Source organism: Dendropsophus ebraccatus, chromosome 9 (assembly GCF_027789765.1).
Source record: "Dendropsophus ebraccatus isolate aDenEbr1 chromosome 9, aDenEbr1.pat, whole genome shotgun sequence".
Lineage (NCBI taxonomy): Eukaryota > Metazoa > Chordata > Amphibia > Anura > Hylidae > Dendropsophus > Dendropsophus ebraccatus.
In genome coordinates, this window is record NC_091462.1 from 20,462,114 (window position 1) to 20,487,168 (window position 25,055).

General features: G+C 43.8%; 2 protein-coding genes across 6 annotated transcripts in view; one reads left to right on the forward strand and one right to left on the reverse strand.

Annotated features, from left to right (window-relative positions):
* The window catches only part of LYPD6B (LY6/PLAUR domain containing 6B), a 43,426-nt gene extending 22,440 nt beyond the window's left edge, over positions 1-20,986 (forward strand). For 2 of the 4 annotated variants that reach the window (XM_069982675.1, XM_069982677.1), the window contains exons 2-5: positions 14,046-14,203; positions 15,482-15,580; positions 16,398-16,528; positions 18,093-20,986. In XM_069982675.1, the coding sequence (XP_069838776.1) occupies positions 14,092-14,203; positions 15,482-15,580; positions 16,398-16,528; positions 18,093-18,260 (510 nt within the window). In that variant the 5' untranslated portion in view covers positions 14,046-14,091 and the 3' untranslated portion in view covers positions 18,261-20,986. Of the gene's footprint in view, positions 1-8,248; positions 8,413-14,045; positions 14,204-15,481; positions 15,581-16,397; positions 16,529-18,092 lie in introns of all 4 variants that reach the window. The other 2 variants (XM_069982676.1, XM_069982678.1) reach the window with 2 other exon arrangements.
* The window catches only part of LOC138800742 (uncharacterized), a 38,660-nt gene extending 15,029 nt beyond the window's left edge, over positions 1-23,631 (reverse strand). For both annotated transcript variants that reach the window (XR_011364513.1, XM_069982674.1), the window contains exons 1-2: positions 23,330-23,631; positions 20,999-21,033 (exon numbers count right to left, since the gene is read on the reverse strand). Coding sequence is in view for 1 of the 2 variants with exons in the window: in XM_069982674.1 (XP_069838775.1) it covers positions 20,999-21,033; positions 23,330-23,500 (206 nt within the window). In the remaining variant the exon portion in view is untranslated. The remainder of the gene's footprint in view (positions 1-20,998; positions 21,034-23,329) is intronic.
* Positions 23,632-25,055: the final 1,424 nt, after the last annotated feature.

Sequence of the window (25,055 nt, forward strand, 5' to 3'; positions counted from 1 at the left end):
CAATGGCCATGGCAGAGGTGGGTTGCTTTAAGGGGGTTTCCTGGCAAAAATTCTACTGATCCTATGCCAGTATACACAGTAAGCAGACAGCTCCATCCAATGTTTAGTGGCCATGTTTGGATACTGCAGCTCAGCTCCCATTGAATTGTATAGAAGCTGCTGAACAGGTGTTGCAAAACTTCAACATCCAGTATGCTTGCTGGGAGTTGTAGTTAAAGCATCAATGGGCTCCCATATATTTCAGATGGATCTCCCCTTTAACAAGCTCATTTAAGATGCTGTAGTGCTGCGTTTCAGTAGTTAATCCACTTTGGTTACTGAAAATGGGGGGGGGGGGGGGGGGGGAATTTTCCTTTTTCGTACATAAGTTTATACACCGTATACTTAACATTAGCACTTTCTAGAAGCAGCACAGAGATTGCTCTACTGTTTAATCCATGCCGTACAGATGTTGTTTTTCCCCATTGACATGTCATGATATAAGATGTTACCGCACAGTATTACTCGCCCTGTAATAAGCCAACAAATAACAATAGGACGTGAAGAAGCCAATTACACTTTATTCATTTACCGCACAGCTCGCGTTCATAATGTATGATGACAGGTGATGGCTCCCATCCATCATCGTGTCTTCATTGCTTGGGTGTATGATAGAGGAACTGTTATTACCACATGTCTGTTACTTCTACACTGAGAATACATGGGACAGATTACCCAGTGTCTATATGCCATACTGTTCTTCTCCCCCATAGATCTAATTATTTTATGGTTTTATGTGCCCTCTTTCTCACAGTCCCCCTTACTTAAAGTGTCACTGTCGTTTAATTTTATTTATTTTATTTTTTTTCAGAAATCAATAGTACAGGCAATTTTAAGAAACTTTGTAAATGGGTTTATTAGCCGAAAAATGCATTTTTATCGTGAAAAAGCAGTTTGGAGCTCTCCCCCCCCTGTCTTCATGGTTATTAATGAAGAGGGGAGGGGTGGAGGGAGATAAGGCACCAAAACAGGACAACAAAGATTTAATTTACAGCTACATCACTGGGCTATCTCCTCTGAAGTCAGCACTGACCTCTGAATACCGGCTTTTACACAGCTCCCACTGTGTAATCCTTTGTTCTCTGCTGGCGACTGATCTCCCTCCTCCCCCCTCCCCTCTCCATAGATTAGACAGGACATGACTGATGTAAAAGAGTCGAGATTTCCTGGTAATGAGCAGTGAATAAAAGAGAGGAGGAGGGGGGGAGGAGCTGTGGAAAGTCTTTTTGAATGCAGATAATGGCATATTTGCTAAATAAACCCAATTACAAAGTTTCTTAATATCGCCTGGACTATTGGACAGGACAGTGACACTTTAAATGTACAATAGAGACTAAATGCTAATACTACTGGGACAGGTCAGGATATAACTGTAGAACTGAGCATCTGTGACCAGCTTAGTGGATGCCCTAGAATGGTTATAACCAAGGGCAACAGGGTATAAAACAAGGCAGGGGTTATTGAAAAGAAGTTTTAAAAAAAAATTCTGGTCGTGGAGAGACAGCCCCCACCCCCCTGGAATAGAGGAATGATAGTTTAAGGGACTCTGTCACATTGAGGATTTAGTCTTTTCTACCATCTGAATGTTATACAGCAGGGAGAGCTTAAGAGTCCAGTGAGCAGTCGATCTGTGCACAAAAGGGTGCCAATCATTGAGTGAGACCACCCACTGGACTCCTAACCAGAAATGTCCATACTTATCTCCCCAAAGGGAACAAAAGGGACATACTTAAAGGGGTACTCCGGTGAAAATCTCTTTCTTTTAAATCAACTAGTGTCAGAAAGTTTATATAAATTTGTAATTTACTTCTATTTAAAAATCTCAAGTCTTCCCATACTTATCAGCTGCTGTATGCCCCGCAGGAAGTGGTGTATTCTTTCCAGTCTGACACAGTGCTCTCTCTGCTGCCACTTCTATCCAAGACAAATACTGTCCAGAGCAGGAGAGGTTTTCTATGAATATTTGTTACAACTCTGGACAGTTCCTGACATGGACAGATGTGGCAGTAGAGAGCACTGTTTCAGAAAACACCACTTCCTGCAGGACATACAGCATCTGATAAGTATGGGAAGACTTGAGATTTTTTAAATTGAAATAAATTACAAATCTATATAACTTTCTGAAACCAGTTGATTTGAAAGAAAAAGATTTTCACCGGAGTACCCCTTTAAAAATGTTTGCCAAAAATAGTCTTGAAACCGTATAAATCCCCCCCCCCCCTAGGTGGAGTAACACTTTAAAAGCAATCCCATCCAGATACTGAGCAAATGACTCTGCCTGATAAGTAATAACCAATAAAGCAATGATAGAAATGTTTATTTTTTCTAATCTGGAGTATTGTTCGCGGGTAATCAGATAATCCTGTGTAGTTCTTAGGACGCCAGCGCTCGGGGCTCACGCCCAGTGTTCAGCCTCCACCATATTAAAATATGACTCAGGGAGGATTTAGAAACATTATAATTAATTCTTCAAAAGTTCCGAATATTATAGGCGAAGTTCACGGAGGTTCACCTGCAAAAAACACACGGACCATTATAGTCCTGCGCCGCTAAAGGTTGGGATCCATGAGGGCCACTTTATAGTAAAATAGTTCAGTGTACAGTATTAGTAAGGGTACTATTACACGGAACGATAATCGGCCGATCATCGCTCTGTGTAATAAATACAATGATCAGCCGATGACAACAATCATCGGCTGATCGTTGATATAGGTTTGAACCTATAATTGTCGGGCGCCGACTGCGCATTGCTACGTGTAATAGCAGTGCGCGGCCGGTGGCTGACAATATACATTACCTATCCAGGCTGCAGGGCTCCTCTTGCGGTCTTTTCCCCGGGTCTCGCGCGCTCCAGATTCAGAGCAGCCTGTCTGAGCCGAGACCGCCATGGCCACTGATTGGCTGAGCAGCCTGTCAGCTCAGACAGGCTGCTCTGAAGCTGGAGCGCGCGAGGAAAAGCGGACCGCAAGAGGAGCCCTGCAGCATTATGCAGTTTAAGCAAGGGCTGCATGGACATCAGTAACGATGTCCATGATTATCGGGCCGTGTAATAGGCCCAGTGAACAAGCGCCGATCTAGCAGATCTGCGATCGTTTACAGGTATTATCGGGCCCCCATCGCCCGTGTAATAACACCCTTATTCTTCCTGGAAACGTCAGAATAAATCTATAGCTGGAAGTTACCCTTCTCCTTGGGGTGTGTCCCTATGTAATCCGACCCTGACAGTGCATACTCACATACAGCACGTATAGTGTATTGATATGAAACCAATACCATTACCGTACACCTAGATTATATCTGCAGCGGGAAACAAATACTCTGTTTACTTAACCAGCCCGATATTAGTTGGTAATTACCTTGAATGATAATTTTGCCTTATCCTCTTGTATGTTTGACTTGGCCGGGCTCCACTCCACTTGCAGTTGGCAGCCGTCTCAGGGCACGGTAACACTTGGATTGCTGAGTTGGATTGGAACTCTTGTATTCTTTATTGTACTGTATGTTCTTAAAAACATTCTAACATATCGGGATCTTCACTTATGCAGTGGTGGGCAGAGAGAAGGATGTTTTTGGTTCATGACGTCTGATGTCGGCTTGTAAGGGACAGTTCTTTGCTTAGAATTGTAGTCAGCAAGGGAAGTGACTAATGCTGCGTTTACACGAAACGATAATTGGCTCGATTGTATGATGTCGGAGTAACGATTTTTTTTCATAACGATCAGCGTTTAGACGGTACGATCGCGGGGGGGGGGGGGGGGGGGGGGGGGCAGCGGGGGTGGCGATCGAGCCGGCGCAGGGGGCTGCGGATGAGCGGGGGGGGCGGGCGACCGGACTATCGTGCGACGACTGTTTACACGGAACGATCGGTGAATTTTTTGCGAACGACGAGTTGATAACATGTTGAAAGAACAAAATGAACAATTTATCGTTCGTCGTTTGATTGTCCGCTGCGTTTACACGTACAATTATCGTTCAAATTCAATCGTTATCGCGCAAATTCGCACGATAATCGTTACGTGTAAACGCACCATAACGAGTTGACAGATCTTTCCAACCAAACAGGGGTTTCTCTCTTCCTGCTTGGTAGTGAATCTGTATAAGTGTGGGTCAGGAAGGGAAGCTGGATATTAGTGCACATTGCATTCAGCTTACTAACAAGGCACATCGCCCAGTTTGGGGTGCTAAGTAAAATCACCAATTTTGATTGCCAGCTGTCTTGGAAAGCTACTGACTGTCTGGAGATTTACTCCTTTGCTCAGTAGTGCTGCCTTGTTTGCCTTGAAAACGCTGTAGGAGAAATGATGGCAAGACTCAAAGTATAGCAGGTGATTTGGCTGCAGCTGGTCTACAAACTGGGCCACCATTTGGTTATATGCTTACAAGAAAAAAATTTTTTTAAATCAACTGATGCTAGAAAGTCCAGAGATTTGTAATTTACTTCTATTAAAAATTTCAAGTCTTCCAGTACTTATCAGCTGTTATATGTCCTGCAGGAAGTGGTGTATTCTTTCCAGTCTGACACGGTGCTCTCTCCTGCTCTTCAGACTGGAAAGAATACACAACTTCCTGCAGGACATACAGCAGCTGATAAGTACAGGAAGACTTGAGATTTAAAAGTTTTTTTTTTTTTGCGTGAACTACCCCTTTAATTGTAGATGTAGACAGGAAGGTGGAACACTAAAGGAACCTCCTAAATTCGACAGGATTGGCCAACCATCTAATGTATAAGTGTCTCCAAGTGTCAGATGTCGGCAAAAGAATAGTCAAGCATGTTAGATTTCAACATAGCCAATTCTTTTTTTTTTTTTTTTTTACTTGGGAGATCAGGTAGTGTAATTCTCCATTTAAGGAGCATGTCCATTCATCTGAGCTGATCATGTGTGTGTGTATGTGTGTATATATATATATATATATATATATATATATATATATATATATATATATATATATGTGTGTGTGTGTGAAGGGGGGCATATGGCTGACACCTATCTAAAATGTAGTCAGCATCATAGCTGAAGCAGACTCTATTATTATCTATGGGAGAATCTGACTATTTCTGCATTTCATAGTTGATGGGTTTCTCATTGCTTGGACCAGGTCATTAGCCTTATCTCATTGATATGATGGAACTGTTTGTGGAGGAACACCCCGCATTAGGCTCACCCCCTTAGTCTATGTGACGAGAACTCTTGAAGGTCCCGGCTTGGAGCTATGAGATAATACGTATCTGCTATAAGCATTTTAAGTGCCTACTCTATGACAACCATTTGAATTGCACTTAAGTGGTATTAACACGCACATTATACGGCCTGTACGACCTGTGAGAGGTATAATAGAGCGCAGGGATGTGATTGATTCAGGAGTGATAATGCGTTTCCTGTTCTAATGTGTATTTGCACAGCTGAGATCTCTGGCTGATACATTACAATGGAGGACAGGGTGTGGTGGCTGGAGTAGCTGCAGTGACTGGTAGGGACAGGTAGGTGGACGTTAGGAAGCACGGGGGGCTTCCAAAATTTAGTCCAGTTTAGAAAACCCATTTTTTGGGGTTAATAGATGGGGGGTGGGTGATCTCTGTTCTAGATCCCCAACTCTTGTCCAGAATGGCGAAAGATTGCAAAGAGCGTCTCTCAATCCGAAGGACCTGTCCTGTCCTGCATTACATGGACAACTCATCGGTATATTACGCAGTGTGTAATGCGTCACTTCCCCTGTGGAGGCACTGTTTGGAAATTGATCACTTAGGGTACAAACACACACACCGTATACGCAGCGTATTTTCTGCTGCGATACGCAGCAGATTAGATCTAAATAACTGAACACAGCATTAAATCTGCACCATCAAATCTGCTGCGTATCTGCTGCATATACGGTGTGTGTGTTTGTACCCTTATGAGTAGGTCTCCCCACACATTAAGGGTGCGTTCACACCTACAGGATCTGCAGCAGATCCGCAGCAGATTTGATGCTGCAGATTTGATGCTGTGTTCAGTTATTTAAATGAAATCTGCTGCGGATCCGCAGCGGCCATTCGGCCATATCGGCCATTACGGACGATAATCGTCCAGTGGAATAGAAGGCAACAATCAGCCGACATCGTTCGGCTGATCGTTACAGTCGTTTGTCTTTCAACCATGTTGAAAAACAAACGACTGATATAGCAACGATCTGCTGCCATCGCTCTGTGGAACAGGAGCGGAGGCAGCAGACCGCCACTATCCTCTATGGGCTGCCCGGACGATCTAGTGATCACCCGGGCAGCCCCCTGCAGCTCCCCGCGGCCCCGCTCGCTGCTGCCGCGTGTAATAGCGGTGGCAGCGAGCGGGGAATGAGGAGGAAAAGAGCTCTGACAGCTCTCCTTGTAATAGGGCCTAAAGATTGCAACGATCCGCTGCCATCGCTCCGAGGAATAGGAGCTGTGGCAGCAGCAGACCACCACTATCTTCTATGGGCTGCCCAGATGATCCAGCGATCACCCGGGCAGCTGATATCGCTCGTTTGCTCCTCCCAATCACCCAATGTAATAGGGGCCTAAAGCCTACACCTCACAGGCAATTTTTCCCCCAACCTTAGGATCAGCAGGAGCCCCAACAGTTGGACCCCCAGTGATCAGCTTGCATATGGCATAACAACTTGAGATGAGACTACTCCTTTAAAAGGCCTGGGCATGAAGAACCTATGGCATTGGGTTTCTGCCTATCTGTAGTTAGGTTTCCCTCTGCCAGCTCCCAGTCAGTGTATTTTGCTGGAGATCATTGTTTCCCCCTCCAGCCGCCATAATCATCATGACATGTGTACCCGGGCCGGTGCCAAGACGCTGCAAGGTGTGTCCGGAGAAGGCACAAGAATTCATTACCGTCTCCACACATAAACAATGAACGCTTTGCTTGGATGACTTTCCTTGGCTGCAGATCTCCGGTAAGGTGGAATCTCACGTTGAGATCATGTTTTGGATGAGAAGAACCTAGAATTTTTGGAATAATAACTGCTGTGTGAGAAATGTGGAGAGGGACGGTCGGTGCGGAGGGCGGACGTGCAAAACAGGTTTACAGTGTTATCATTGCAAACAGATTTGTTGGTCTGGAGGTCTGGTGTGTACAGTCCGACAACATGGAATGAGGTCAATGGCTATCCTTAAATTTAGCTCCTACCCTGTCGCTTTCTTAAAGGGTAAAGGCCCTATTCCACCAACAGATCTGACGACAGATTATCTGCCAAAGATTTGAAGCCAAACCCAGGAACAGACTATAATCAGAGAACAGGTCATAAAGGAAAGACTGGATTTCTCCTCTTTTCAAATCCACTCCTGGGTTTGGCTTCAAATCTTTGGCAGATAATCTGTCGTCAGATCTGTTGGTGGAATAGGGCCTTTACTCTCTGTCCAACCATCAAGACAGGAAGAATGGAGAGACGCTAATCTCCCAACTTCTGCAAATGTCCTGGTAATCTGAGGAAGAGATTATCATTAAATCGTTTGAATCTAAACAATAATCGTTCGGTTGAAATGCAATTAACGATTGACGACCGAACGAGAAATCGTTGATCACTTTATAAGACCTGTACCTATTTTTATCGTTGCTCGTTCGCAAAACGTTCACAAATTGTTCCCATTGAATAAGACGTCGTTCAGTTGTTCGCAGTAGATATGAACGCAAAAGCGAAGAAATAGTGAAGAAAAAACGATCGCAAATACGATCATAAGTAACAATTATCGTTCCATGGAAATGAGTGAACGTTTTCAGGTCTTTCACAATAGCGGTAGTTTGAGATCGTTAATCGTTAACGATGATGCGAACGATAATCGTCCGGTGGAATAGGGCCCTTATGCCTTGAACCACGTTATTTTTATGGACTAATAAGTTGTTGATTTGTACGTTTACGGCCCGCACAGAGGGTTATCTGTTTTTGTTTTTTCCTGGATCATCTGAAGACAAGGCTCTTGTCATTACACAGAGGCCCAGGTTTTGTTAGGAGGCCAGAAATTCTCCTGAAATTATGGGACACTGCAACTAAAACAGAAACTCTGCCTCATCCGACAATGGGGTGGGGCTTATCGGGAAATGTTGTGGCATAGGCTGAAGGGGACATGGCTTAAAGTGTCACTGTCGTTATAGCTTTCAAAATCTAAATCAACAGTAGATGTGATATAAAGCAAGTTTGCAATTTACAGCACTTCCTGTTTTCTGACTTTTTTTTCCTCAAAAAACAGGAAACAGTCCAAAAACAGGAAGTCCTGTGTAACCCAGGCCATCTAAGCGCTCAAAGAGAGAAGACAGTCATGTGATTGATGGACACATTGAGCCGTGACTCTCTGTACTGGCCGGAATTCCTGTGTTTAGTCTCAGCCTTCAAGAGACTGCACCTGGATTTCTGGTAAGTATAGCTTTGTTTTATAGCATGATAACAACAACAAAAATAATGAATGTATATTGCAAACTTGCTTTATATCACATCTACTGTTGATTTCGATTTTGAAAGTTATAACGACAGGGACACTTTAAATTGTAAAGTCACATGCCACAAGTGCACCAAAATATTGGTGCACCGTTCTGGTGTAAAGCAGGACTACAGCAGGGGTAAGGAACCTTCGGCCCTCCAGCTGTCTCAAAACTACCGTTCCCGTCATGCCTGGACAGCCAAAGCTATAACATGCGGCCTTTAACTACCGGTGGCTGAAGAAGTTGGATGCAGCCCTAAGACAGCCTATAAAACATGGATATAACCATAGTATCTATGTTTTCCAGGACTTCCTAGGGCTTCATCCAACTTCTTCAGACACCGGTAATCAAATCCTACATGCTTGGTTATGGAGGAACCTGAGCACGCTTGAGGTTCGCTCATCTCTACTCTCCATCCCTGGTCCACAGATACACTAGGTCGGCCTGAGCCACCATGATAAATATGGCACAATTGATGGCTGTCCATGTAAATCTGCTGTGTCCAGGGAGTCACCTGACATCCATTTTGCTACCTTGTCTAATTTTGGTCTCATACATCCGGACGCACTTGACTGCAAGGAGGCTATTGTATTTTAGGATTCCCAGTGGCCACTGAATTCCTGTGAAAACCATGCCGGTGAACCTGGCACTGTATCAAGGTGTCATGGGTTCAGCTTCCTGAAATCCTCCCGCTGACCAAACAGGAACACCCAGATTATTTGTTTGAGGTTTGCCGTCTGGGTTCAGCAAGCAGAAAATCTAACAATATATGGGCAGCTCAGCCAAAACAATGGCCGGCTATGCTCGACTGGCTGCTCCGAGAAGGAATGTGGGACCTTGGGACATTCCTCTGATACCGGTCACTGATACATTGTAGTATTCCACCAGATACTGGGAACTGGGGAAACTCTAGAGATATCACACAGGGCTCCAGACTAAAAAATTTACCTGGGAGCCATTGGCTCCTAACCTGAAAAATTTAGGCGCCAAATAGAATATTTGGTCGCCAACATTTTAAACCATGTAAAATTAATGTTATGTTAAATGGGACTTACTGTGTGCAGAGGCCACGGCAGCAGCCTCCTCCTCCTCCTTTAGATCCTTTCTTTTCTTAGTTTGAAAACGTTCAACATGGAAACTTGCAACTTGACAACCATATCCAGTCTGACTCAGTACTTCAGCTTCACTTGGCTAGCCTATTAATGAGGCTTACTCTTCTGAACTTGAACTTAAAGGGAACCTGTCGACCCCCGTACCGGGGTGACAGGCTCCCAACCCCCCGTTAGAGCCCCCTATACTCACCTCATCTTCACCCCGCTTCTGAAGATGGTCGGGGTCACGGAGATCTCAGCCGCTGCAGCCCGGCGTGCGCTGAGAGATGAGTCCAACGCTCATAGAGAATGACGGGAGAGTCTAGCGCTCCGTCATTCTCTATGAGCGTTGGACTCATCTCTCAGTGTGCGCGTCAGGCTGCAGCGGCTGAGATATCCTTGACCCGACCATCTTCAGAAGCGGGACCCGGCGCGATGAGGTGAGTATAGGGGGTTCTAACGGGGGGTTGGGAGCCTGTCACCCCGTCACCGGGGGAGACAGGTTCCCTTTAAAAGCTTGCAACAGTCTATACATACTGAGCTAGACTTATATATATATATAGATAGATATATCTCTCACCTAGTGACTAATGCAAGTGACCCCCTACAATACAGACACCTGAGGGGCCCTGATAATAATAATTGTGCATATATCTATCTCCCAGTGTCTGCAGCCAGTTTGCCCTACACTTATAGATGGCCCCCTCCCCTTATAGATGACCCTCTCTACCCCCATTATAGATGCCCCCTCTCCCCCCCCCCATTATAGATGCCCCCTCTTCTCCCCCCCTTATAGATACCCCCTCCCCTTATGGATGACCCCCTCTACCCCCATTATAGATGCCCCCTCCTCCCCCCCATTATAGATGCCCCCTCTTCTCCCCCCCTTATAGATACCCCCTCCCCTTATAGATGCCCCCTCTCCCCCCCCATTATAGATGCCCCCTCTTCTCCCCCCCTCCCCTTATAGATGCCCCCTCTCCCCCCCATTATAGATGCCCCCTCTTCTCCCCCCCTTATAGATACCCCCTCCCCTTATAGATGCCCCCTCTCCCCCCCCCCATTATAGATGCCCCCTCTTCTCCCCCCCTCCCCTTATAGATGCCCCTTCTCCCCCCCATTATAGATGCCCCCTCTTCTCCCCCCCTTATAGATACCCCCTCCCCTTATAGATGGCCCCCTCTCCCCCCCTTGAAGATGGCCCCTCTTCTCCCCCCCTTATAGATGGCCCCCTCTCCCCCCTTTCCTCTATGCTAAGCAATATTTAAAAAAAACAAACACACAAACTCACCTGACAACCCGCTCCCCCGGCGATCCTCTTCTTCTTCGGGCGCTGTCCCCGGCTGATGCGCGGCTGCCGGGGGTGTCCCGTCCTATCCCCGGCAGCGCGGCGCGTCAGTGAGCTCCCTGTACGCCGGGGCTGTGACTTCTGACACAGGAAGCGTCTCTGACGCGCGCTTCCTGTGCCGGAAGTCAGGGCCCCAGGCAGCTCACTGATGCGCCGCGCTGCCGGGGATAGGATGGGACACCCCCGGCAGCCGCGCATCTTAAAGAGACAGCGCGCCGCCGCCGGGGCCAGTCGCAAATGGCGCCCAGATTAATAAATCTGGGCGCCATTTGCAAAATGTCAGTCGCATTGGCGACCATTTTGGTCGCCATCTGGAGCCCTGTCACATCAATAGCCACTGTGCCAAATGGGGATCGTGATAGCCGAGAGTGTACGTGTACTGTACGTTATTCTACCAGGGACAAGGTACATCTTGTTTTTTGAGGGTTTTTTTTCCCTATCTGTAGCCAAATGGGCCATGGTGGTCTGTGTTGACTTTTGTGGCCCAAACATAGTCAGATGGTGACTAGATTCAGGTAATTTCCAGAATGTATTTGTGTTTTTACTTTTGCTCTGGTTCCTCTTTTGCTCTGGTTCCTGACATGGTAAGAGGTGGCAGCAGAGAGCACTGTGTCAGACTGGAGAGAATACACCACTTCCTGAAGGACATACAGCAACTGATAAGTACTGGAAGACTGGAGATTTTTAAATAGAAGAAATGTACAAATCAATATAACTTAATGAAAAAAGTTGATTTGAAAGAAAGAAAAATCTCTGGAGTATCCCTTTAATAGCTGCTCCCTTAATGGGTTAAAGTTTTTTTTTTTTATTATTTTCACCTTGCCGATGATATAACCTCTGTGTACTGGACTGGATAATAGAGCTGTTTACTGACTTCACTTAGTTCCTGTTTGCAGTGCTCTGCGGTCAGCTCTTATTTTGGGTGTGTTGTATACATGTTCTTGTGAGACCTTTTATGTGTAGAAGCAGGGGCGTAGCTAATGTCTCTTGGGCCCTGGTGCAAGAGGTCAACTTGGGCCCCCCCCCTTACCACATACTGACTAATAACACCACATACTGACTAACACCACCGCTGCTATTGACTAATACCACCACATACTAACTAACCCCACCGCTGCTACTGATTAACACTACCACATACTGACTAACACCACTGCTGCTACTGAATAAAATCCTCTGTACATAGACCAATATCACTTCATACAGTCATATAGAGGTGGACGCACTGTACACAGGCTCTGTACACCATATACATTACAGTGCAGTTATATCAGGTGACTCACAGGGGACGTCTTCCCTGATCTGAGTTCTTCCCTTTTCATCTTCTCCATCTGCCCTGTGCCATTATGAGAACTTTTTGGAGCCACGAATCCACAGAATCTGCCAGACAGACATATTAGACTCCTCGCTCCTCACCATCCTCATCTCTCTACAAACTGCACATCTGTATTGGCCCCTTTACACCCTCATTTAGTGGGTAGCCCTGACTCTATGTGATCACCCTTATAGTACATATCCCCCTATTGTATACACCCCCCGTGTAGTCCACCTTATAGATGGCCCCCCATGTTGTCCCCTCTTCTTGCCCCTCCATCATCATACTACTACCCCTTTCATCCTCCTGACCCTTTATCATCATACTACTACCCCTTCATCCTCCTGCCCTTTCATCATCATACCACTACACCCCTCATCATCCTCTTGTTCCTTCATAATCCTCTTGTTCCTTCATCATCATACCACTACACCCCCCATCATCCTCTTGTTCCATCATCATACCACTACACCCCCCATCATCCTCTTGTTCCATCATCATACCACTACACCCACCATCATCCTCTTGTTCCATCATCATACCACTACACCCACCATCATCCTCTTGTTCCATCATCATACCACTACACCCACCATCATCCCCTTGAAAACAAAAAAATCTATACTCACCTGCATGATTTCTGTAGCCCCCAGGTCACACGCGGTGGCGGGCTTCTTCGCGGGACCTGTTTTTTTCCAACGCGATGCTCCTGGCGCTGGAAGTACTTCCCCCCGGCGCACACAGAGCTCCCTGGGGAGCCGCAAGACAGCCGGGGGCCCCTGCCTCTTGTGGTCGCAAGCAAAACATTGCTTGCGGTCACAAGAGGGAGTGAGAGGCGGGCAGTGCAGTAGCGAGGGGGGGGAGCCTCGCGGGCCCCCCCTTGGTAGCGGCCCGGTCGCTACGCCAATGTGTAGAAGCTTTTTCTATAGTCCCCTGGTTTATCAGATCTGCAGTCTAACAGTGGGATTTTAAGGTGGTTATTGTAGTGTTTCAGATATCATATACTGTAGGATAGGAATATGCCTTTAAATGGGTTTTCAATAGAGATGAGCGAACCTGGAGCATGCTGGAATCCATCCGAACCCGAACTTTCGGCATTTGATTAGCGTTGGCTGCTGAACTTGGATAAAGCCCTAAGGCTATGTGGAAATCATGGATATAGTCATTGGCTGTATCCATGTTTTCCAGACAACCTTAGAGCTTTATCCAAGTTCAGCAGCCCCAGCTAATCAAATGCTGATCGTTCAAGTTCGGATGAACTCGAACCCGAACCCGGTTCGCTCATCTCTAGTTTTCAAGAAGAAAAAATTGCTTAAATGGGGGTGCTATAAAAATAAAAAGTGATACTCACCTTCCCTGGTCCCCACTGCTGTCTAGTTGTCTAGTTTAGAATTTTTTTTTTTATCAGAGATGATTGCAACGCGTTAGTTGAATACTGGTGGCTGAACAAGCTGGATGCAGCCTTAGGGCTGCATCCAGCTTCTTCAGCCATCAGTAGTCAAATGCTGAGAATTCGGGTTCGCTCATCTCTAAACCTAACTGCTTCCTTCCAAGAACATGGAACCATAAAATTGAGCTGCAATACTATGCACTAACTGAAGACAAGAGTGAAGCTGTTTCTGGAAGAAAGCATCTTTCTTTTATTTTTACATATATCTTAGATAACACCTTTAAGCCACACCTCTTTGACCAGGTTACCCCTTCACGTCATGCAATGTGTTAAAGGGCCTAAAAAAATTGTAAGGTTTTTTTTTTTTTTGAGATTTTATTAGAGATAGTTTCTCATCTAATACACAATATTCTTCTGCTTGTAGGTAAATCCAGAGATCAGACCAGCTGTGCAGGATCCCTCGAAGCAGAATGGTGACCGCACACCTCCTCATTCTTTGCACCATCATCTTCTTCATCGTGTCTAAAGATGGCGCTAGTGCCAAAAATGTGAATTTCCATAATGTGAGGCCTCCCTTAGACCGTAAGTTCAACCCTAGCTTACCGAGAACTGTGTGTTTCATGATTCTACATCTATGAATATGAATATGTGTATGTGTGTGTGTTAAACTCGCTGATCACTTTTTATTCTTCCATGTTCAAAAAGTTAAAGAGGTACTCCAGCACTTTTTTTTTCTTTCATATCAACTGGTGGCAGAGATTGGTAATTTACTTCTATTAAAAAAATCTCTGACCTTCCAGCACTTATCAGCTGCTGTATGTCCTACAGGAATTGGTTTATTCTTCCCTCTCTGGCGAGCAGAATAGGTTTTACTATGGGGATTTACTACTGCTCTGGACAGTTCCTAATGTGGAACAGAGGTGTCAGCAGAGAGCATTGTGTCAGACTGAAAATAATACACCACTTTCTGCAGGACATACAGTAGATGATAAGTACTGGAAGAGTGGAGATTTTTTTAATAGAAGTAAATTACAAATCTCTGGCACTTTCTAATACCAATACCTAATTTGAAAGAAAAACATTTTTTTGCTGGCGTGCCCCTTTAAATAATAATAATTTTGCTGCCTCCACTAGGGGGAGCTCAGTATCTTACTGCGTAGTTATTATTATAAATTGAAATGAACAATAATTGAACACAGTAGTTTTAACTTCTTAAAGTGTCACTGTCAATTTTTTGCAGAAATCAATAGTAAAGACGATTTTAAGAAACTTTGTAATTGTGTTTATTAGCCGAAAAATCCATTCTTATCATGAGAAAGCAGTTCGAAGCTCTCCCCCCTGTCCTCATGGTTGTCTATGGAGAGGGGAGGGGTGGAGGGAGATGAGGCACCAAAACAGGACAACAAAGAGTTAATTTACAGCTATATCACAGGCTATCTCCTCTGAAGTCAGCACTGACCTTTCTGACCTCTGAATACCGGCTTTTACACAGGTCCCGCTGTTTAATTCTTTGTTCTCTGTTCTCTGCAGGTGACTAATCTCCCTCCTCCCCCCTCTCCATAGATTACACAGGGCTCCACTGATGTACAAGAGTCGAGATTTCTTGATAATGAGCAGTGAATGAGAGAGAGGAGGGAGGGGGGGGACCTGGGGAAAGTCTTTTGAATGCAGATAACGGCAGATTTGCCTAATAAACCCAATTACAAAGTTTGCTAAAATCGCCTGGACTATTGATTTCTGAAAAAAAAATAAAATAAATAATGACAGTGACGCTTTAAGCCTCTCCCGAATCCAGAACCAATGGATTCTTAAGAAATAGCCGTGTAGATTCTTAGTTATTTTTTTATTTTTTGCCTGTAGCTACCCCGTTCCCCAACAGCTTCAAGTGCTTTACATGTGAGAAAGCGACCGACAACTATAACTGCAACCGCTGGGCCGAGGACAAGTGGTGTCCATCCAGTAAGTCATGTGGCTGCACGTCTCCTTATGTCTCCTATGTAGGTAGTTACTGGTTTTATATTACTTAGGGCTCTTTTACATGATGGCAGACTGCAAGCGAGAGCTGATCAGTGAGATACACCCTTGATTCCAGCTCTGCATGTGATTACCGGTGGCTGAAGAAGTTGGATGCAGCCATAAGGCTGCCTGGAAAACATGGATACAGCCTGTGGCCTATACAAACATGGTGTAAAGTGAAACTGGCTCAGTTGCCCCTAGCAACCAATCAGATTCCACCTTTCATTCCTCACAGACTCTTTGGAAAATGAAAGGTGGAATCTGATTGGTTGCTAGGGGCAACTGGGCCTGTTTCACTTTACACCATGTTTGATAAATCTCCCCCATGATGGTTGTATTTATGATTTCCAGGCGGCCGGAAGGCTGCGTCCAACTTATTTTTAGCCACTGGTAATAAAACGCAGAGAGTTCAGGCTTGGACAAATCTATAGTTTGCCAACGATATATATATATATATATATATATATATATATATATATATATATATATATATATATAATTTGTTCCTGAAACAGTCTGCCAATATGAGCTTGTATAACACCAGGGGATCTAATTTATCCCACAAACAGCGCCACTCTTGGTCGCATTCAGTACTGCAGCCCAGTTTCATGATTTAGTTTTCAGAATTTCCAGATTAGAGGATGCTGGATTAGAGGAATTTTATTTTATAGAGGAAACAAGTCCATTTTAGCACTATGGGAATGTGTTACCTCACATGATGTACAATGGCTGGGTTACATATATGACGCTTGTGTTGCAGATACTCACTACTGTAAAACCGTCCACCACTTCACCGGCCACGGGAAAAGTAAATCTGTCACTAAGAAATGTGCAACGAGAGAAGAATGTCACCACCTGGGGTGTCACCATCATCGGGACTCGGGTCATACGGTAAGGATGTCCCTTACTGCGGAGTGTCACCATACACATAGTATACATGCCATTACTGATGACTCATGTGCCACCACCCCTGCACCCATACCTGGAGCCAGGTGGGGTCCTAACGGCAGAATGCTTCTAGTCTTTTCTATGTAGTAATATATGCCTCGTTCCCTGTGGTAACATACTCCCTGCTGGGGTCCTAGCAATTAACCTTCCGCTGTCACCTGCTCATCTGTGTGGGCAGCTCTTAGCCTGGGAATGACTAAAGTGGACATCCCCTTTAATTTTTTTTCTTTATTTATTCCTTATTTTATAGACGTTTTCCAGGGTAAGAAAAACATTGCTGCTCCCTTCTAAGAACTGCTGCCTTCAGATTGTGTGTGGTATTGTATCTTAGTCCAGGTAATTTCAATAGAGTTGAGCTGCAGTATCACACATAACCTCCGGACAGGGGTGGCACTGTTTTTGAAAGAAATCAGCCATGTTTTTTAATGCTGGATAAACCCTTTAAAGGGGTACGCAGGCAAAAATCGGTTTTCTTTCAAATCAACTGGTTTCAGAAAGTTCTATAGATTTGTAATTTACTTCTGTTTAAAAATACAAAGTCTTGCAATACTTATCAGCTGCTGCATGTCCTGCAGGAAATTGTGTTTTCTTTCCAGTCTGACACAGTGCTCTCTGCTGCCACCTCTGTCCATGTCAGGAACTGTCCAGAGCAGGAGAGGTTTTCTATGGGGTTTTGCTACTGCTCTGGACAGTTCCTGACATGGTGGCAGCAGAGAGCACTGTGTCAGACTGGAAAGAATACCCCACTTCCTGCAGGACCCCACTTCCTACAGCGGCAGAGAATTGTGGGAAGACTTGAGATTTTTAAATAGAAGTAAATTGAAAAATGTCATTCTGCCTACAGGAATAAAGGGGGCGGAACTTTAATTACTGCGAGTTGGGGTCCCAAGCGGTTAAGCATTTGGCATTGAGACCGTGACCAATCATAACTTTTGACACATCTAATTTTTATACATATATATATATACCGGTATGTGTGTATATATATATATATATATATATATATATATATATATAAATATGACTGGCACACTTTAAATGGGTTATCCAGGGTTACAAAAGAAATAGCCGCTTCCAAAAACACTGCCACCCTGTCCTTAAATTGTGTGCGGTATTACAGCTTGGCTCCATTCAATTTTATGTTACTGAACTACAATACCACACGACAAGGGTGGTGCTGTTTCTGAAAAAAAAAAAAAACTCCACATTTTTTCTGGATAATCCCTTTAACTGCTGCAGTTATTGGATTAACAAGTGGCACACTATTGAAAAGTTAGTGCATAAAGTTTTAGATTTTTTTTTTAGCCACAAAATACCAACCAAAGACTGTGCTTCCATAACTTTAGGGATTTTAACAAAGCAGCCCCTATCTGTAAGATCTATAGGATTTACCAGGCCTTTTATCCACACTGTAGTCGTAGTCAGGGTTATATCAGTCTTCATTGATAGATGATGATCACTATGTAGTTTCTACCACTCCTACTTACATGGTATTTCATTCTTCCAGGAGTGCGTTTCTTGTTGTGACGGGATGATCTGCAACGTGGACCTTCCCACAAACCACACCAACGCCGTACTGCGCCTGATGAGATCACATCAAAGGTCCGGTGCCTACAGGGCAACAGTGTTCTTACCGGCAGTTGTCACCGCCATACTTATTCTTGTCATCCTCTAGCATCATGGAGCTCATACTGTGAGAAAGTAGTCATTGACTCCTCGGACGGCCTGCAAGAACTTTTGGGGCCGTTGTAGGCTGCTAAGATGGCCGACCCATTTGCCAAACACTGGTTACAAATAGAAGGTGACACTTTGACCTCTAACCAACCTTCTAAATGCACATGTCATAGGATAGACTTTATTTCCATGGTTCGATGGGAATGTGATAACCCCGGGGATTGTGACCCAGGAGATACAGACAATCAGCCATGTTATTGTGGCTTCTATGCAATGAACTTATTAGGCATCGTGACAAATCCCAGCTGAGATGTTTCAAGGAGGACACCACCCAGGGAAGGACTAACCCCACAGTGTACACCCAATGGACAGACTAGCCCCATGGTGTACACCCACAGAGCTGGCAAAAATAAAATTCTACAATTTGAATGTATTTTTGTAAAATTTAATGTACAGAAATTTTTTAAAATTTTCTCAAAAATTGTATTTATTGTTATTACGATGACGCTCGCCCAGTGCTGGATGGTGTAGGGTATGATTATGGTCACTGCGACATTTAGCGCCATCTGCCATGTTAAAGGAGCACACTGATCCAGTATTGTGTTGTGCCTAGCGCATGGCCCTGGGGTCTGAGCATGACACTGGACTGTCTTTTTGATGTTCTTTAATCCCTCCCCCAGGCTTTGCACTAGGCAGGACACACAGGACACCGTAGCTGTTTTGCCTGGAGTGTTCCTTTAATCCCATCACTAGAACCATCATGCTGATATTTCTTGGAAGCCCGAAGGAAATTTTTCTTTTTGTCTTGGAGGAATATGATCGGTCTATGTTTTAATATTGCATTGCTCTTGTTTCCATCATTTTTCATGTGTCTGTTTGCATCTATGACATCGCATTGGAGGTATATACGCTGGGAGGACTCCTGATTGTATACCTCCCATGTGAGTGTATCCCATATGGGCAAAATATTTTAAATGCAGTAATAAAAAAAAATGCATTTAAAGATGTCCATAGTCTATAACAGGGGTAGCTTTGGCTGTCCAGGCATGATGGGAGTTGTAGTTTTGCAACAGCTGGAGAGCCAAGGTTCCCTACCCCTGGCCTATCAAGTGAGTCTAGAATTAAAGGTTATTATTTAAAGGGGTTGTCCAGAATCTGAAAAATCTAAAAATAGTGACGCACCTGTGCACAGGTTGTGTGTGGTATTACGTTTCGGCTCCATTGAATGGAATAGGCCTCAGCTGCAATACCACACACAACCTGTGAACAAGTGTGGCAATACTTTTCTGTATTTTTGCTGGACAGACAGTATAAGATTCGGGGGGAAGGGGGGAAAAATTGCCATTACATTTTCTTATATGAGAAGCAGTGTCTGTGGAAATGAACTTGTCTGACCCAAAATGTGAATTAAAGGGGTTGTCCAGGAATAGAAAAACATAGCTGCTTTCTTCCAAAAACAGCACCGTCCTTGTGCTTAGGTTGTGTCTGGTATTACAATTATAATTATATTCACATCAATGGATCTGAGCTGTAATACCTCACCCAAACTGAGGGGAAGAGTGGTGCTGTTTCCAAAGGGGAAAAAAATGCTATTTTCTTCTAATCCTGGATAACCCCTTTAATATAAGGGCCACAGTGATCTATATATCACTATATATATATATATATATATATATATATATATATATCCAGTCCACATGTGATTGTGTGCACTGACTTTACACCGTATAGTACATCTGATTATTATACTACAGTTGTTACACGGAGCCAGCCGCTCCTTTCCACTGCCGCTATATAACCCTACTGTCACTAATGTAGCAGAGGAGCCTTTAGTCTCCTGCAGGTAGAAGGTCCTTGACTTTGCTGCAATGTCTGCACCCTCTAAAGTCCTAGTCTGTAACTTTAAGATGTCAGGGGTTGTAAGGGGTTCTAGTTTCACAACAACTTTACAGCCACAGATTATATACCTCATCTCTGTAGATGTGCCATGTCCTCCTAATCTATAGAAAAAGCTGACATCACTTATCCTGTACGGATCCTGAGTCAGATGCTATATTATACTCCAGAGCTGCACTCACTATTCTGCTGGTGGGGTCACTGTGTACATACATTACATTACTGATCCTATATTATAATCCAGAGCTGCACTCACTATTCTGCTGGTGGGGTCACTGTGTACATACATTACATTACTGATGCTGTACTGATCCTCAGTTACATCCTGTATTATACTCCAGAGCTGCACTCACTATTCTGCTGGTGGGGTCACTGTGATATTATTTCCTTTTTCTATAGATTAATCCTATATAAAGGGTGTACAGAGATGATTTGGATGGGACGGTGGGATTTGTCTTCCATACCAAGATAAAAAACAACAACAACAATCTTATAGATTGATATTATAATTCTCTTTACTGATCCTTATATAAGTCCAGCGGATACATTCATATATATTAGATCTGGATCAGCGAAGAAGTGGCCTTATCACCATAGGAGCCAATCAGAGTTCAGATTTTCTGTGTATACCAAAATGGGAAAACAGAAGCTTTTACTCTGATGGGCTGCTATGACTTTTATGTTTTTTTTTATATAGTTTTTTTTTTTTCAAGCAGGAATCCCATGTGTTTCTGCACTACAATCTCTTTTTAGACGATTTTTCTGTCGTTTATGTTTTTGTTATATTTTTTTGTATATTATTTATATGAATAAAGCAGCCGTCGGGCACTTACACCATCTCACCTGTGTACTTTATTGACTGTAATGTTACGATTGGGCTGAAAAGAAAAAACAAAACAGTTACTTTCTTGCAAGACTGGCGCCACCCCTGTCCTCAGGTTATGTATGGTATTACAATTCAGCTCCATTCACATTAGAGGAACTGAGCTGGGGGGTTTGCATACCCATAGGTGTGAAGATATTTTCTCTTTCAAAGGGGTTATCCAGTGAAAATCTTTTTCTTTCAAATCAACTGGTTTCAGAAAGTTAAATGGATTTGTAATTTACTTCTATTTAAAAATCTCACGTCTTCCTATACTTATCAGCTGCTGTACGTCCTGCAGGAAATTTTGCTTTCTTTTCAGTCTGACACAGTGCTCTCTGCTGCCACCTCTGTCTATGTCAGGAACTGTCCAGAGCAGGAGAGTTTTTCTATGGGGATTTCCTGACATGGACAGAGGTGGCAGCAGAGAGCACTGTGTCAGGCTTCCTGCAGGATATACAGCAGCTGATAAGTATGGGAAGACTTCAGATTTTTAAATAGAAGTAAATTACAAATCTTTCTGACACCAGTTGATTTGAAGGAAAAAGATTTTCGCTGGACAACCCCTTTAAGCATTAGTTGTAGGGAAGAATACTGTTCCTCCATACAGAAGTGCAGTTGTTTTAGAACTACATTTCTCAGCATGCCTGGACAGCAGTATGGCCAGTTATGTCATATCAATCATAATAGTCATAATCAATAATAGTGTCTATATGTAATTCCTGTGGCTTAGGTGACCCTAATGGTTCTATAGATTACTCTGTGTACTCCAGGTCACCGCTTGTCTCTGGTGACGTCAGGAAGAAGACATAAGCAACTTGTCGGACGGGCTATTGTGCATGCTAATCCTCCTGATGAAGAGCACTACTATCTGCATACCGATGGGACGAGCCCGACCACCCTGGGGGAATGACCTATAGGGGGGGTCTATACTATAAGGTCATTACAGGAAGACTTAATTAATATCTACATTGTGCAAAAAAAAAAAATTTTAACATGAGAAATTCTCTCCTGATTGATTCCATAATAATTCTTTGTAACGTTTTGTCCTGACACAGAGCAACAAATCCCCTGCTTACATCTTACCCTGCAGCCACCACTGTCATTCCATTTGTCATTAAAGGGGTACTCCGGCAAAAATATTGTTCTTTCAAATCAACTGGTTTCAGAAAGTTATATAGATTTGTAATTTACTTCTATTTATAAATGTCAAGTCTTCCCATACCTATCAGCTGCTGTATGTCCTGCAGGAAGTGGTGTATTCTTTTCAGTCTGACACAGTGCTCTCTGCTGCCACCTCTGTCCATGTCAGGAACATGGACTTTGTGTAGTGGCCAGGCTGGGTTACTGTAGCTCAGCTCCTGCTAAAGTGAATGAGAGCTGCATAGCCACTACACTATGTGCGCCGCTGTCTGCTTCTGTCTCTATCTCATTGTTTATAGCCACTCGGCTTCGTCAAACAGCTGACCGGCAGGGGGGCTGGGCATCTGCACTTCACCAATATGATATTCATGTCCTATACTGGGGATCGGCCATCAGTAAATTTTGCCTGAAAATCCCTTTTAATCAATCAAATCAACTAAGACAACTAGCTGTTTTGGCTCCTGAAAAAGCAGAATCTATGTTAACTGTGTGAACAGAACCTAATAGGGCCAAATTATAACCAATAAACGGGTACTTAAATAGTCATTGTGACCCTGCTCCTACTAAACGGATGGTATAAGAGAAGAAAAATAAAATTGAAAGGGTTATACAACATCTTTCAAATCAACTGGTTTCAGAAAGTTATATAGATTTGTATATTTAAAAATCTCAAGTTTGCCCATACTTATCAGCTGCTGTATGTCCTGCAGTAAGTGGTGTTTTCTTTTCAGTCTGACACAGTGCTCTCTGCTGCCACCTCTGTCCATGTTGAGAGCAGCAGCCTGCTCTGCTCTGGACAGTTCCTGACATGGACAGAGGTGGCAGCAGAGAGACTGGAAAGAATACACCACTTCCTGTAGGACATACAGCAACTGATAAGTATGGGAATTTTTGAGATTTTTTAAATAGAAGTAAATTACAAAACTATATAACTTTCTGAAACCAGTTGATTTCAAAGAATTTTTTTTTCACTGGATAACCCCCTTTAAACAGGGTTTCCAGGATTATGAAAAGCACAGCTAACTTTTTGCAAAAACAGTGTGCCACCCCTGTCCTCAGGTTGTGTGTGGTATTACAATTCAGCCTCATTCACTTCAATGTAACTTAGCTGCAATATCGCAGCCAAACCAAAGAAAACAAGGTTCCTTTATGTAACACATAGGCCGTACCCTGTGTATCTTCATAGTGGCGATCCCCCTCAGGAATCGATGATGGTGAGCAAACATTGCTGGGCAGGATCCAACGTGTGAAGCTTCAGCCTGTGACTCCTGCAGGGAAGTATTATGCCGGCGCACTGTGTGTTTACTGAGGCAGGAATGCTGGGACATGTGTCCTGACATCCCCCTCCTCCTCTCGTATACCGTCTGTAATGTCTGTCACACACACTTCACCCAGGACAATGCAAAGTTGTTGTTTTTTTTTTTGTTCTGTCTGAATTTTTTAGACGGTCGCGAGGGGCGGTCCTGGTCTGGGCCCATGTGGAATAATTTGTAAAGGACAAGAGGTCTGTCGCCCATAGCAACCGACCAGAGAGGAGTAACCCCAGTGCTCGGTTGCCATAGGAAGATTTATAAAGAACTTGTATGATAAAAAAAAATCATAGACTCTCTCCGTCTTGAGTTTCTATGCTAAAAGTGCTAATTTATCTGCAGTTAAAGGGGTTGTTCAGGCTTACAAAACCATGGCTGCTTTCTTTCATAAACAGTCTCTTCTGTCCTCAGGTGTGGGTTTTGTAGCTCAGTTCTGGAGGTGAAATGTAATACCCGACACAACCTGAGGATAGGGGTGGTGCTGCTGCTGCATGAAAGTAGCTGTGCTGGATCACAAAGTCAAAATGCTTACAGATCTTACCGCCCTGTGGTACGTATTTCCTTCTCCCTATTCAGAATAGATGGACGCTCGATTGAATGCTGTCTGGCCGCTTTAGAGAAAGTGGGAAGCAGCTAATGCTGCGTTTACACGTAACGATAATTTGCCCGATCGTACGATTGTCGATTTTGAAGTAAAGATTTTTTTTTATAACGATCAGCGTTTACATGGAACGATAAATCATACGGAAAAATCGTTTTGCGATCGCATAAGCCTATCTCGCACATAGGTTAAATCGGTGAACGACTGTTTACACGGAACGATCTGCGAAATTTTTGCGAACGACCAACGACGATTTGAGAACATGTTCAAAGATCAAAATGAACGATTTCTCACTCGTCGCCTGATCGTTCGCTGCGTTTTCACGTACAATTATCGTTGCAATTCGACCGTTATTGTGCAAATTCGCACGATAATCGTTCCTTGTAAACGCAGCATAAGTGTACAATATACATCACCAATGAATTCAGGTGTCATAAAAGGCTGAGGAGGAGGAGCAAGGTAATAATTGGGATTGTTTTTCGTTGATTCCATATTTAATTTCTCTGATTGATCAAAGGGTCCCAAGGTGAGTGATGCACACAGTGATGTCACTATGGTGGAATCATGCACACAGTGATGTCACTGCAAATAAATAATAAACACTATTATGTCATAGTACAGGAATCATGCACACAGTTATGTCACTTCAAATAAATAATAAACACTATGATGTCATAGTACGGGAATCATGCACACAACAATGGTGAAAAAATGCACGCAGTGATGTCACTGCATAGAAATAACAACCACTGTGATGATCACACACAGAGTAATGTCACAATGGTTGAATAATGCGCGCAGTGATGTCACAGCAAATTAAAGGGGTTATCCAGCACTACAAAAACATGGCCACTTTCTTCCAGAGACAGCTTCACTCTTGTCTCCAGCTTGGGCGGAGTTTTGCTGCTCAGTTCCATTGAAGTGAATGGAGCTTAGAGGGGTTATGCAGCGCTACAAAAACATGGCCACCTTTCCCCCTACTGT